The sequence below is a fragment of the Gossypium hirsutum genome, chromosome D13 (genome assembly GCF_007990345.1).
Source record: "Gossypium hirsutum isolate 1008001.06 chromosome D13, Gossypium_hirsutum_v2.1, whole genome shotgun sequence".
Lineage (NCBI taxonomy): Eukaryota > Viridiplantae > Streptophyta > Magnoliopsida > Malvales > Malvaceae > Gossypium > Gossypium hirsutum.
The window spans coordinates 50,628,256-50,644,688 of NC_053449.1; the positions used below are offsets into that span (position 1 = coordinate 50,628,256).

Consider the following 16,433-nt stretch of genomic DNA (forward strand, 5'->3'; position numbering starts at 1 on the left):
ATATCAAAGTTCTTTGCACAAATCAAGGTGGAGAGTTCGTGTCCAAAGAGTTCAATCTATTTTGTGAGGACAGTGGCATCCATAGGGAGTTAACAATTCCTTACACTCCTGAGCAGAACGGTGTCGCTGAGCGGAAGAACCGAACTGTTGTGGAAATGGTGAGAAGCATGTTACAAGCGAGGAGACTCTCAAATCAGTTTTGGGCGGAAGCTATGGCAACATCCGTCTATCTACTGAATCTCTCACCGACAAGGCCTGTCATGAACAAAACTCCATATAAACCTTGGTGTGGTAGGAAACCCAATGTAAGTCATTTAAGAATTTTTGGGTGTGTTGCATATGCTTTGGTAAATTCTCATGCTCGTAAAAAGCTTGATGAAAATTCTAAAAATGCATTTTCATTGGTTATTGTACTCAATCCAAAGCATATAGATTGTATAACCCTCATAATGGAAAATTTACAAGTAGAAAAGATGTAGTGTTTGATGAAAATGCAAGCTGGTATATGATTGTAGAGCAGGTAAAAAAGGAGATTTCTTTTCCCATCGATGATTCTATAGATAAAAAAGAGGAGCCTGCACCAGCAACATCTACAACACTTGCCAATTCCACTAAGGAGATCAACAAGGGTCAAAAAGCCAAATCCGAAATATGCTGATGACACTTATGCATCCTATCAATTTGCTCTAGCCGTTTCAGATCCTCTGTATTATGAAGCAACTGTTGATAAGGAAGAATGGAAAAAGGCAATGATGAAAGAGATACAATCCATCGAAAAGAATGAAACTTGGGAGATGGTCAACTTGCCGGAAGATAAAAATGCAATTGGTTTGAAGTGGGTGTTCAAGACAAAATTTGGTGCAGATGGAAGCATCCAAAAGTACAAAGCTCGTCTTGTAGCGAAAGGTTATGCACAGCAATCTGGTATTGATTTTGAAAAAACTTTCTCTCTAGTAGCTCGGTTCAAAACGGTGAGGCTTGTTCTAGCAATGGCTACACAATTGCAATGGCCTGTTTACCAATTTGATGTCAAATCGGTGTTCCTCAATGGAGATCTACAAGAAGAGGTTTATGTAACACAACCAGAAGGTTTCATAGATAAGGGAAACGAAAAAAAGGTTTACAAGTTGAAAAAAGCATTGTACGGATTGAAGCAGGCCCCTCGAGAATGGTACAACAAGATCGATGGGTATTTTCAGAAGAAAGGGTACATGAGAAGTGAAAATGAGCCCACATTGTACGTGAAAAAGAAAGGTAAAAATGATTTCATCATTTTTTGCCTTTACGTTGATGATATCATTTATACTAGTTCCTCTAACTTACTTGTTGATGAATTTAAGTCTCAAATGATGAATGAATTTGAGATGTTTGATACGGGTTTATTGCATTATTTCCTCGGTCTTGAAATTCATCAAGCTAACAATGGAATTTTTATCTCACAAAGATAATATGCCAAGGACCTTCTCAGTAAATTTACTATGCTTAATTGCAGGCCTGCAACTACACCCATGAATATCAATGAAAAATTGCAACAAGAGGATGGAGAAGAAATGGCAGATGCAAGGAGGTTTAGAAACTTGGTTGGAGGTTTAATCTATTTGACTCATACTAGACCCGATATTGCATTTCCTGTTCGTGTTTTTTCCAAGTTTATGTAGCAACCTTCAAAGGTTTATTATGGAGCAGCAAAACGAGTTTTGCGATACATTGCTGGAACTTTGGAGTATGGCATTTGGTACTCAAAAACTTCAGATTTCAGATTCTGTGGGTTAACAAACAATGATTGGGCAAGTTTTCTAAATGACAGAAGAAGTGTACCAGCATTTTTTTTACTCTAGGTTCTGGGGTGATCACTTAGAGTTCTAAGAAGCAAGCTACAACAGCATTGTCAACCTCAGACGCTGAATATGTAACAGCAACTGCAACAGCTTGTCAAGCCATTTGGCTAAGGAGAATGTTAACCGATCTCTAACAAGAGCAGAAGTGTGGAACGACCATATTTTGTGACAACAAATCCACGACCTCCATGACAAAGAATCCAACATTTCATAGTAGAACAAAGCACATAGATATTCGTTATCATTTCATTCGTGATTTGGTAGCAACAGAGGAGATATCTTTGGAGTATTGCAACACTGAAGAGCAGCTGGCAGATGTGTTAACAAAAGCATTATCAAAAAAGAAGTTTTGCTATTTTAGAAGTTTACTTGGTGTCTGCAACTTTGAATTAAGGGGGAGTGTTGAGAATTAATTCAAAATAACAGATTAGTGGGATGTTTAGAAAATCTCGGTAGTTTCAGAATTTTTAGTTTGATCAAATAAGTTGTTAGCTATTTTTGTGTCAAGTTAGTTTCTATGTAAGCCTATAAATATAGGCATTTATGCTTTTTTTTATGCATTTAGAATTCATTAATAAGTGAGCAACTTTCCTACACATTATTTTATCTCTTTCACGTTTATTTCTCCAACAAACCAAATGCAACATAACCAAGAACCTACTATTAATCATACTCTTACAAAATTATCCAAAAATTAATACAAATCTTAAAAACAGAATTTTAACAAGGGTCAATCATCTTCCTCAAAACTTTCTCATCATTTCCTACTTCATAACTTTCATCCTCTTAACTTTCCTACTCTTCCCCTTCTTGATGGCTTTATGGTGAATCAAACATATCTAGCAGATAATTCAAAACCCTCATGTTATTTCTTTTAGCTTCGCTACTCTCACCTATTTTTCTTACTCTCATCGTATCTTTTCTTTAGAGCGTGGGAGGCATATCCCTCTTTTCTTTTCTTATTTGATTCCAATCCATAATCTACTTTTGGTTGAGGTCCACATACTAAGTATACATAGAATCACCGATCACACTCTTTGTTGGGTGCATAAATTGCTCGTTGTCCTCCATAGGTACTTTTGCACTTTTACAAAGTTTCGTCACTATATGGGGAAAAAAATCCAAACCTTCTAGCCACCGACACAATGCTTCATATTTTGATAGATCCACTCTCCGATGCATATTTGTTTCTTCTGTAAAATACCATATAATAGGATAGATCTAAAAGTATTTACATTAGATACATTTAATATAGATGCTATCCTAGTACAGATAAATTGCATCCACATTTTAGCTATCGAAAACATGATTTCCTGATTAAAATTAGTCGAAAGACCTGTATCTGGCTGGAGATTCCATTCACCACGATTTTTCATAAAGTATTTTACTAAGCTCTCCATGTCTAAATCCTTAAATTTACTTAAGTAACTATTTTCTAAGTAATCAGTTTCATAATAAGGAGCATCATAAAATTCACAAATAGTTTTCGGGTTGAATGGAACAATATTACCTCTTACCGTTACTATATTCTACTAGAAACTGTGTGGTCTTCGTGTGTCTTTATCCCTAAGAGCAACATAGAACTCTTGGATAAGGGGAACAACAATGTTTTCTTTCAGGGTTACACAAAAGCGTTCCCATCTATGATACCGAACTAATGACCATATCTCTTTGCAAAGAACCATTATCAGTTTGAATCCCCATTCTTGGATAAATATTTTTCCTTAAAGTTCGAGATAATACTTTTCGGCATTTTGATTTCAAAATTATAAGGGATTCACAACCGTTAGTGGTTCTTGCACTCGACTTTTTAATCTACCTAGGAGGCTTAATAATCTATAAATGAAATATTCAAGCAATATATTCAATGTAACAGTAACAAAGAAAGTTTGGAACCCTTAACCTTGATGTTGTGACTCTTTGCTTCTTCGTGCTCCACCTACATCAATTTGTTGTTCTAAATAGCAAAGGATATTTGCAAATTTAGGGATTTTAATGAAAGAGGGATTTGGGGTTGAAAGAGTTTTTAAGAGTGGGGGATGTTTAGAATGGGGTTTGTAAGTGTTTTTAGTTTAAAAACTAATGTTTTAGATGTAAAAAATCGGGTAAAGTAGGTCTTAAGCTGTCGGGTCACTTGAACGGGTCAGGTAAACCCTGTAGAAAATTGCAACGACATCGCGACACAGGGGTTCCATGTCGCGACAGCACACTCTAGATTTTTGGATTTCTGGGTATACTTCTGGTGTCACGACATTGAATTAATTTTCAAAGTCTTGTCGAATCTACCTCTGGTGTCGTGACACAGGACTACTATGTTGTGACACCGACTTTATTTTCACCCAAAATTCCTATTTCCAAAGCATTTATGGTTTCTATAAAACATAAAATTAATGAAAATAAAAATATATACTAAACAGTTAGCTATATATACTATAATTTTACAAATATTAAACATTAATTCAAATGATTTAAGTCTTATTGTCGGATTCATCCGACAGTTTCATTAATTTGCATATGGACGATTCTTCAGTTCTATCAATATTAGTCCTTCATCCATTATGCCATTCCACTTTAGCCCACTTATCCTTTTCTTTAAACCTATTTTTTTACCTGCATGCATTAAAGGAAGCATGTCCCTTGATTTGGGAGTGTTAGAAATACATAATTCCTTGCACTTTCCCCTAACTTCCTTCTACTTTCCTTGCTTGGTTAATAGCCATACTTAAAAATTTTTGTCTCACTATTGATCTTCATGGTTAATTCATTTTTTTCTAAATCAATGGTGGACCTAGAGGTGGCTAGAAAATCTGTTGGGATGATGAAGCTACGTACTTTGACTAACACATCTTCCAATACACTTTTCAGATGTACTAAAGACCTGTCAGCCAATTGTAATGTTATCTGCATATTTTTTAGGTCTCCTAACCCAAGTTTTTCAAAAATGGATATAGGCATTAAATTACTACTAGCTCCTAAATTACCTAAAGCTCTATTAAATTGAATGCTCTCTATCTCTATAGTAATAGTAAAACTTCCTAGATCTTTCGATTTTTTGGGAACCCGTCTTGAGATAATAGCACTACAGAAAGCGTTTATACTAACTTGTTCACCTACCTTAATTTTCCTACGCCTAGACATAATTTCCTTTAAAAACTTAGCGTACTTAGGAACTTTCCCAATTAGCTCAATTAAAGGCATGTTAACATTTAATGCTTAGAACAAGTTTAGAAAGCTTACAAACTCATTTTTGTCCCGATTTTTGTTTTCTTCTAGTCTTGAATTGAATGGGATCTTTGCAACAACAGAATTGTTAAGTATCTTTTTTTCTAGCTCAGCTACTAGTGCAATTTCCTCCTCTGACTCTAGTTCATCTTCAGCCTTTAAGGATTTCTCTTGAGAATCATCAGCATTCTCTATGTTTACCTCTGGAGTAGGGTTTTTTGGGAGACACAGTACTTTGCTCGATCGGAGCGCTATTGCTTTCAAGTGCTCTTTTCCTTTACTACGAGCATTATTTTCTATATTGCTAGGAATACATGTGCCAATTTTTCTTTTGATGTCACCCATCATCCTCATCAATTGGCTCATTTGATCTTCAAGTTTAGTCAATGTTATTGTTGAATTGGTGTACTCAAATTGCACCTACTTTACATTCATTCTCATTTACTGCATTTCTCCCTTGATCCTATCCAAACGTAGACCACATACAATATGGTCACTTGGGTTGGCCCTATCCTAAGGTTTCTGCAAATAAAGAGGTTGATAGTTAGTGTTTTTAGTTTGGTTCGAACTATTACCTCCTCTTTGGTTTCCTCCCCATAGCAGATTTAGGTGATCTCTCTAGCCAGAGTTGTAGGTATTTGAATAAGGGTTTCCACCCCTATTTCTGATATAATTCATATCTTCGGCAGGATTGTTGATGTAATGGAAGAGTGGTTTGTCTCCTCCATACATTGACAGTGTATTATTAGTAGATTCGATACGATTAAGTCTATCCACTAGCTGTGGATACTTGTCATCCTCTTGAATAACTTTTACTGTAGTTGTTTTCTAGCCATATGTAAATCGTTCAATGAGCCACTGACAAGAGTTCAACACCATGTTCTTAATGATTTCATATACATCTTTGTACGTTCTATTCATAAGTGCTCCTCATGTTACTCCATCTAGTCCTGGTCTTGCATTCGCATCCAACCTGTTATAAAACACTTACAATCTTATCCACACAAGGAACCCATGGTGCGAGCATTTTTTAATCAATGTTTTAGAACATTTCAAAGCCTCATGAAAACTTTCTCCTTCCATCTATCTAAAGACAACAATTTATCTTCTTAGTTGGACCGCTTTACTAATAGGGAAGAAATTTTGTAAGAACTTTCCAACAAGCTCATCCCATGCCGTGCTAGACTCTAGTACCTACGAGTCTAACCAAGAAAATGTGTTATCAATCAAAGAAAAGGGGAACAACTGAAGACGAATAGCGTCATCAATGACCCCGTTATACTTGAAAGTATCACAAAGTTGAAGAAACTGTTTTAAGTCTTTATTCAAATCCTCTGTCATTGTGACCTTAAATTACATATTATTTTAAATCATCTGAACCATCTCTGGTTTGATCTCGAAATTGTTAGCTATAATTTCCTGCTTCGTTATGATCTCCTGAACCATATCCAGACTTGGTAATACGCAATATCTTAGGGTTCATTCGTTTGCGAGCCATGTGTAAATTTGCGGGTGGTTGTGGTGGTGCTGATGGATCTCCTAAAGCGTTATAGTTAGCGTCGCCAAACAATGAATTCTCACGTAGTACATTACCTACAACAGGTGGCGGTGGATCTTGCATTAGTTATTGTTGTTGTTGTTACTGTCGACGATTTTTTGAATTATTCTTTCTAGATCTGTGACTGCTACTATAGGTGCTCCCCTACTACGACTCATACACTAAAACCAAAAAAATTAAAATATTATCTATAACCTAAAGATTTCCTAATTATTCTTATTGAGTGCAAAAATTAAAATCAAACTAGTAGTGTTGCCTCCCAGGCAACGGTGCCAACAACTTGACCGCCTCCGGATGTACTAACATCCAAAGTGTGAATATCCATAATAATATATAAATAAGGTGATAACCGCAAGTATACGAGTCCAATTTTAATATAGTTACAAAGGAAATAGGTGAGTTCTCTGAGGATTGTACCCAATGGAGGCTAGTGCTAGATCAATTTTAACCTGAACACTGAAAGATCTACTTAGAGCTCTAAATCAGATATAGTATGAAAATATAATAAAAATAATTTTTAAGATATAAAATTGAAGATATTGAAAGTAAGATAAATCAAATATGATTATGGATGATTAGCTCGCTTCGGTAATCCCTATCAACTGTCACTTCGGGTTCCTCGTCATCAACTAGTCATTATCCTAGCAAGATCTTCCGATATTCTACTCAAATAATGAGTCGACAAGGACTAATTATCTTCCGACCTCACAGTCCAGTCACAAAATTTTGGGTTAATTCTCACCTTGATGACTTCCTAGAGTTGTCAGGCCTAGGGTTTTAGGTTCTTCCTTTCCCAAACAATTGATCCATTAAGTAACCCTACAAAATAGTTAACAGATCATACCTCCACTCGCTAATCCCCTTATAAGGATTAGTTCCTCATGGTTTTCATAAGCAATATAGAAACGATATAAAGATAGAATATGAAGAATAAATCAAAGTATAGATTCTAAGAAAATGTTTGATTTGTATTAAGAATGAATTGAATCCCTGAGTTTGATTGTCTTCCACAAACCAAATCTCTTGAAATAAATAAAGAGCAACTTGAAAATAAATCTAAAACCTAAGAAGAAAGAAAAGTTAAACTGAAATTAAAAGCAGAATTCCAAACTAAACAATTATTCTCTATAACATGTGACAAAGGAGACTATTTATAGATTTCAGGTGGTAGTCGTCCTTAACCTTAGGTTCGCTGACATTCCCAAGCTTTAAGTTTGATTGTGTAGACCAAAATGTCTCTTGGCTCATGTTTAATTCTCATCCAAATTCGATGTCGCGACACACCATGACCTATATCGCAATGTAGGAGTCAGTATACTCCACTTGGGATGTAACACCCCAAAATAGATCCCAAGAGTTTTAAGGGTATTTTAGGAATTTTAACCTTAGAGTGTTCAGAATTTTGTGGCATGGTTGATTGGTAATATTTTTTACTATGGTTTTGAGAAAATTAAATCAATTTTTGACAAAGAGTTTTAAAGACCTTCAATTTTGAAAATTGGATTGATTTTTAAAAGAGTCAAAATTGGGAGTTTTCAAGAGGCAATTAAACAAAATTTTAAAAAATCACCCTAATATCATCCCCCACCTATAAATTTCATGTTAGTCTCTTCCCAATATTGTGTGTTGTCGTCCCTTATTTGAAAAAGCCTCTCTCAATTGATTTTGATTCCTAAACTTTATTCCTTTGATTTCTATCATCCTCCTAGTCATAAACCTTCATTGAAATCAAGAAAAAAACACTAAAAACACCATTGTTTTCTCTATTGTCAAGCTTTTAGGTTTTTTGGGTTTTTGATCAAACGCTCGATTTTTTGTCATCTAAGGTAATGATTCAACTCCTAAATAGTTTTAAATGTTATGTAGTCTTTAAAACTAAGTTTTTAGCCATTAAATTGCATGTTTTAAATAAAAGCTAAAAATTGGATCGTTAATGGTGGATTTTGGAATTTTGGATAAAAACATAGTTTTAAAGTGTTTCTCAATTAGTTTTTGATGTAATTAGAAGGTTTCTAAACTTAATTTGAAGTTTCGTTAAATATTTCTTGAGTTTTAATGAATTTTTTGAAAATAGCCAAAAATATGTCGAAAAAGTCGATACTATGAATTTAGTATTTTATTGTAGTTTAAAGGTTGGTAATTAGTCGTAGGTAAATAATTAGATGAATGAAACTCGTTTTAGGTGAGAAGATTAAGTGTAGAGCGAGATATTTGGAGTTCAAGTTGGTTATGTTAAGATTTCAACTGTATGAAAACATAGCTTAGGCTTATGTTTTTGATTGCTTGTGGTGAGTTATTAGCTAATTATTGAATGCATTGTTGTGTGAATTGTTGTGTTGAAGTTCTGGATTTAATAGGACCCTCTACGAGTAGAGATAAAGGCAAGGAAAAGCTAGTTTAAGCTTTCAACTTTTCGGTGAAAGAGTAATTGGTGAGTGTTTGGATAATTGCTTGTGGACATGATTCAATGCGTTACTTGGGAATTTAGTAGTAGCCTAAAACCCTACTCTAAATTCTGAGTGTAAGCTTTATCATACTTATGTTATCTTGTGAATCATGTACTTATGTGAATGTGAATATATGAATTGGGATGAGACATTCTAGCATGTGATATGTGGATATGATAACTATTGTGAAAATGCAAATGTGTACATGTTATGTATAGTGACAGTGTTTTGCTAAAAATGAAAATATGCAGTGATAGTGCATGCATAATCGGTAAGTGATATGTGTTTTTTTCGGATATTTTAGCCTTGTGATCTTGAAATCGTTGGATATAGTTGGCATGCCATAGGATTATGAGTACTCACTTATATGTATAGTGATTTTGGGCATTGAAGCCTTGGGACATGTTGGAGGGATAAGGGAATGTGAGCTAAGCTCTATTCAATGGGACATGTGAGAGGAAATAAGGGGAACGTTAACTTTATGCTTCACTTTGGGAACATGTGAGGGGAAATAAGGAGAGTGTTAACTTTATGCTTCACTTTTGGAACATGTTTGACTCTATGAGTCTATATGGTGTGTTGGAGATCCGTGTATCCGATGAGTGATGATAGATCTCACTTTTATGTTTCATAGCTCAAATGCCAAATTATCTTAAAGTATGAATATGTGTGCATTGTGATATGTGTTTATATGACATGTGACCACTTTGCAATTTATCTATAAATATGTTTTTGAGTATTGTGACATATGCTTGAATGTTATGTGATTATATGAGTATTGCGAAAAATGCTTGAATGTTATGTGATTATATGAGTATTGTGATATATGCTTAAACATTATGTAATTATATGATATTGTTGTATATGCTTAAAGGTTATGTGATTATATGTGTAATGTGATACATGCCTAAAAGTGAATATGATTATTATGTACATGAACTAGTAAATAATGCACGAGTAAGTATAATATGATACTAGAGTTGGAACTGTTGAGGTTGTGCTATATGGATGTTTCGTTAATGCTTGATGAATTGCTTACATGGTAGTTTTTCCAAGCATTCACTAAGCTTGTTAAGCTCACCCACTCCCTTCTTAAACCATTGTAGATTAGTTCTGTACCAGTGTGAGCGGTGTGGTTTTCGAGGGGCGATTCCAAGCAAGTTCATTTCTGTGACTTCATAGGTGTTATTGTTATTTGTTTATGTTTTGAGAACAAGGAAATGTGGTAAACTTGTTTATAGCCATGTTAACTTCTATACATTTTGCTGGTTTTTTATTCGATTTATAAGGATTACATGTTATTGTTATGCTTGGGTTTATGAACATGAGGATGGATTGTCATTACTTACTTAACATGATTTTACGTTATTAAACTATTAATTAGGTCGTTGAATGATTATTTATTGAAGTAATTGATGTATTATGTTTAGAAACTAAACTGGAATGGATTAATTGCTTATGTATGCTGCATTTTTTAAGTCTGAGGTAGAGGTACCGGTAATTGAGTTTTAAAATCAATACCTCAGCGTTTTGAAATGTACAGGGAGTCAGAATAGAGATTTGGTATCCATACCTTTTCTTAAGTATCAATACTCGAGGTTAAAATATCGATATTTAATGGCAGGTACCGATAATTTTTGAGACTTCGGGATTTTAAATGAGAAACAGAATGCAAGTTTGGTATCATTTTTCCAAGTGGTATCGATACAAGTTAAAGAAAATAGCGATACTCTAGTGTCAGAATCGATACATACGTGACAGTTTTGAGATTTTTTTAAATGGTCCTTATGCATGTTTAATTATTATTATAAGACTATTTGATGTATGGTTAGCATGTAACACTGATAACTAACAAGTATATTTTACTTAAAACCTATATGAATACTAAAATGGAAGATGTTTCAATTAGTTTCAATTAGAATGAACTTTTACTTGTTGTATATGACATGAGACGGTGGTGTGGCATCCTGTATTCGAGCTTCGCGACTAGGCTGGGTATAGGGTGTTACATGGGATATCTTCAGGGGAATGTTGCAATACCCTTAGGCTGTGTCGCAACATCGAAGGCAGTCTCGTGATTTCTCCATTCTACTCCCTATGTTGCGACATTAAGCATTACGTGTTGAGACATAGCGACCAATATCGGCCCTTAAGGTCAATAAAAGATTCAGTTTGCATATTTTATTAACTTTAAGAAAACTTGCAAAAACATAATTAAAACCTAATGAAAATTCTTGCTTTCAAGCTCTTAAAGTGCAGAAATTGGTTTAATCTGCTACACCGAATGACGGCAGATCAATAGATAGTGAATACCATATCATTCAAACTAGGTAAGTAAAGGATACCATATCATAAATAAGATTAGTATACAAATTACATAGATAGATTAGTTTTGTGTTGTCAATACCAAATTTATTTATGTATCCTTTTGAGGAGAGTCCATGATTGGTCAACTGTACAAATGAATGAATTATGGTGCCACTTGAGCTAGTTGTTTGATGGACGACATTTTAAAGCTTTATCAAAAGTTCCCTCAACACTACCAACAATTAAGTTACTTCAACATGAACCTTTTAAAGCTTAATTGAATAAAGGCCACTAAACTATGTCATTTGTTTGATATAGGATATGAAAAAACAATATATGTTACAAGATCGATATAAGATATTTAGACAAAGAATGTACAAATGAAAAGGGTGTATTCATGTTTATAGGTCAAGCCCCTTAAATCCTACGACTAAGATTAACTCAATCTGACAGTCTACATCAAACATTCTACACTAGCCTAGATCTATCTTTACATGGCTACAATATTTTAGACCTTTCGAAAACTTTTATCCTATTCCACAAGGACCTAGCCCTCTCCATAACCTTTTGGACTCTTCTAGGGCTTCTAGGCTTCTCTCCTACGTCCTAGATCCATATGTCACGTTTTAGAATCTTTTAGGGCCATTCTTCTCCACTTGGGGGTGTTTCAAGCTCACAACACTTGAAGGGGCCAACCTAGGCCGTTGGTAGCCATCATTCGGACCATTGGTGGCCCACCTTTGCACATAGTGTATATAAAAGCACAAGTTTGAAAATTTTTTGAACTAACGAGGATGCCCTTTATTTTTCGTCGTATTACTAATTTCACATTTAAAAATTATTATAATATTTAATTTAGAATTATTAGTTAAAATTTTAAATAAGATACAAGTGATAATTATACATGTAGAAATAATTATAATTTAAAAGAAGTTGTGATAATTAAAATTTTAAAATAATTAGAACTCAAATTACAATTATTAGTTAAAAAGGTTGTGCTAATTTTAAAATAGAGTTATTAATTAAATAGAACTCTAAACCTAATATATTAGAAAAAGAAATTATGATAATTATAATTTATGAGTTATAATTATTAGTTAATTTGATTGATGTAAAATATTAGTTGAATAAAATTATAAGCATATTAATTATTTTTTAATATTAGATTTAATTATTTTAATTAGTTATTATTTTGAATAATGTTCTTTTGCATTAATTACATAAAGCAAAACTATATTGTATGTTGAATATGTTAAAAATGTTTTAATTATTATTTGAATTGATAAGTTAATGTAATTTAATTCTATCCAATACTTATTTAACGTTAATTATTGTTGTTAAAAATAAAATATTTAAAAAATAACTAAATATTAAAGGTGTAAAATCATATTAAAGAAAGAAAGAAGAAGATGAAGCAACAACTGAGTATTAATTTCATCGTTTCATTCAAAAGATAAGAAATGAGGAGAGTAAGTGGAGTTGGAGCAATTTTAGTCCCGGAATATTTTGGTTTATGGTTTATATATAGAAGAATACAATGAAAACTAATTATGACAGTAGGACAATGAAGAAGTCAGTTCATTTTGGGCCAGCCTGCTATTTCTGTAACATGAGGAAGCTTGCAACTTGAGTTACTAACAATAGTGTTTGAAACACCAAAACAATATTTTGAAATAAGCAGATTGTTTCCAAACAGAAAACAGTGACTATTAATATTTTATTAATAAGTAGAAGTCCATACGCCAACAATCATAACCAAAAACCATTAATCATTCGCACAGTTTTCATCAGCAAATTGGAGTCTACCAAGCCCTACATCATAAAGCATACGTTTATTTTGTTGCTGCCATGCTCCAAGCACAGTTGCGTATCTTCCCCTTGTTATTGCTACGCAGAAGTGATCTTGTTGGAAGATATGCAAATGCTGTGGAGGAACGAAGTAATCGGCTTCACCATCAAAATGGAATGTTAGATTTGCAAAATTATTAAAATCATTTGGACGTTCAAAACACATGTCAAGTCCTGACGGATCCGTTGTTCTTCTAAGATTGTTGCTCTCATAATAAGCTGTAAACAGATCCATTAGTACATCATATGCATTCACCCCTCCAACATAGTTGTCTTCGATTGCGGTGAGCAAATATCCAGAGTCAACGAAGCAACCACCTAATCCGTCTTCCCTCAGCTGAAATTGAGATGGAGGAAATCCTAGACGATCATTTAGAAAACTGATTGTCACCAGGTTCACGTAGTAATTATAGAGGTAAGGTGCGTGCACGAACATCGTTGTTTTAACACGTTCTGGAGGCAACAGTGGAATGTCATCTCCGAACCTTAGAACAAGTGTATGAGGTATTAAATCAGGAAATGGGACCAAACAGTAGGAGAATCGAAAGTTAGTAAAACTAGAAAGCTGACTCATCAATGAATCCGGCATCATGTTCATTCCAAAGATCCCTGAAAGTTCGGTGTCCTGAAAAACAACGTTACGACTATCCCGAGAGCAACCGAAGACCAGATTATTGAAAGTTAGAGCAGTAGATGGGTCCATAGGGAAATAGAATGTTTCCAGGGATGCGACCCCCGTAGTGTAGAGGCCGCCATGATAATTATGAACGAAGATACATAAGTCATCGACACAAGTATAAAGGCTACCCTCGACTTGGCAGAGAGGATGGTCACAAGAAAGAGTGGAGTAAGTAGTGGAAGTTCTAGAATCATAAATTGGAAGATTCTGTGGGAAACAATTTAGGCAAGGCTGACACTGCGTCCATGTTAGACCACCGCCTGTGTCCATCAACAGCTTCACTTCTTGGCCTTGGCTTCCTATTAGAAGCCATACTGAATAAAATAAACCATCTCGAGCCATTACTACTCGAGATAGAGAATTAGAATTATCAGGGCCTACCCTTGCATTAAGATTCAAATAATTGTCTTTAGCATTGGTAACTTGGATAAATCTTTCGATTCTTTCAGCTATAGTCATGTTTTCAATAAGGTATAAAGGAGAGTTTGGAGAATCATCCAGGACAGCCCTTAGGGTTAGACCAGTAGGATTCGAAGCAGAAAACGTGACATGGTGTTGAAATAATGTTAAACAGAGGCATAAGAACAGTTTAGCGCTGAGAAAACGAAGGGATAAAGACATTTTTGAAGCGAAAAGGAAGTCTGCAATGCAATGGAATTGTTAGTTTTTACACATATTTATAGATAATATTTTCAATTTTCTAAGATTCATTAATTGATCTTGTACATGTGAATGATACTGATGAGTATACTGAAAAACTAATGGTCCTGACTTCAATTTTTAAAACTCTTCAAATAGAAAATTATTCTACTTTTGGTCCATCTATCTCAACTCATAAAGTATTTTAGGGTCTGCTTGGTCCATCTATCCCAACTCATAAAGTATTTGGGTCTGCTTGGTTTGAAGGAAGAGTGAAAGGATAGAAAGAGGTAGTGGAAGAGTGAAAAGAAAATAAAGTTTGAATGTAGTTGATAGGGAAAAAGAAAAATTAGAGGACATCGTGGAAAAAAAACTAAGGATGCCTTTGGTTTGAGGAAATAAATATTGTTTCCCTTTTCATTTTCTTGTAAAATAGAAAATAGTGAAGAAAAACATATTTGATTAAAAATTTTAAAAATGATTTTTGGAAAATAAAAATAAAAGTAGGTGTAAGTGAAAGAATAAAAAACATGGTTTCATTATTTTTAATAAAAATGTTTTGAAAAAATTGAAAAAAAGGGTTTTTTTAGTTTCATTTTATGCATTACATTTACCCTGGTTTAAATTCTTTATGTTTAATTACATTTTATTTTACTATTGTAATACATCTTTAATAAATTATACTTTTATTTAATTATTTAATTATTTTCCATTTTCATTTTAAAAAACACATACCAAACGAGTTTTCGCTATTTTTATTTTTGAAAACAAATTTCTATTTTCATTTATTAAATATATTTTTTTAATTTTCAAAAAATAGAAAATGAAAATTGTTTTCTAAAAATGAAAACAGTGAATATTTTCTGAAACCAATCGCACCACAATTCTTCCAACTTTGAATGATGAGAGGAGAGAAAATGAGAGAGATGTTTAGATTAGTTTAAAATTATGCATTTTTCAAATGTTTTATTTTTTTTCCTTTCATTTCTCAGCTCTACCAAGCAATAGATGGAAATAAATTTATTTTTTTCTTTCCATTTACCATCATTCTCACAAGCACACCTATGAAAGAAAAATAATATTTTTCATTTTTCTTATTTTTCTATCCTTTTAATTTTTCATCTTTTCATCTTTCTTTTCACTCTACCAAGAAAAGTCTTAGTTTGACATATAATTTTTAGCATTATGCCAGATTAGCCCTCAAAATTTATATATTTTGTCAATTTAACATTTTTTGTAACCTCCCCAACCCGGCCTAGAAGTTAGATTCGAATCTAGGAGATTACATCGGCTACCCAGATGGCCTAGTATGATCGGAGTTCTCAAAATAGTCATTTTAAAACATTTGTTTATCTTTAGAAGAAAACTTAGCTTATTTTTTAGAAAAACTCATGACTGGACAGAAATATGATTAATCTAATATTTTTCTTGAAAAAATTATTATCACTGTAAACTCAATTAATTTCTATTTTATTTATTAGTCAAAATTTATCTATGAAAAAGTGATATTCAATTTAGATTTAATCAAATTATATGCATAAATAATTAAATAACATATTTTAGTATCCTAAAATTAAATTAAATGGCATTCATGCTTTTTAAACACAATTCCTAAGTCTCATGCCATAAACTGAAATTAAAACATTACAGTCTCTTAATAACGAAAGTATCAAATGATAAATCTAAAATATTTAATAGAAACAAAACCAAGCCGATTCCCTCCGAGTGTCGTGTTGGCGTCCTAATCTGGTGGGTTATTTGTAGAGATGGAAATAAAAAGGAAGTGAGCTATGAAGCTCAGTGTGAGTTCCATCACAAGTAAACCAGTCAAACACTTAAGTATATAGTAACACAACACATAGAACAATATACTAACAATTTCAGAATACTGATAT

General features: G+C 33.4%; 1 protein-coding gene across 1 annotated transcript; it reads right to left on the reverse strand.

Moving 5' to 3' along the window:
* Nucleotides 1-13,137: 13,137 nt before the first annotated feature.
* LOC107919204 (aspartic proteinase nepenthesin-1) lies at nucleotides 13,138-14,520 on the reverse strand. Its single transcript, XM_016848714.1, has one exon. It carries the CDS (start codon nucleotides 14,518-14,520, stop codon nucleotides 13,138-13,140), a length of 1,383 nt encoding a protein of 460 aa, XP_016704203.1.
* Between the last annotated feature and the right edge of the window lie 1,913 nt (nucleotides 14,521-16,433).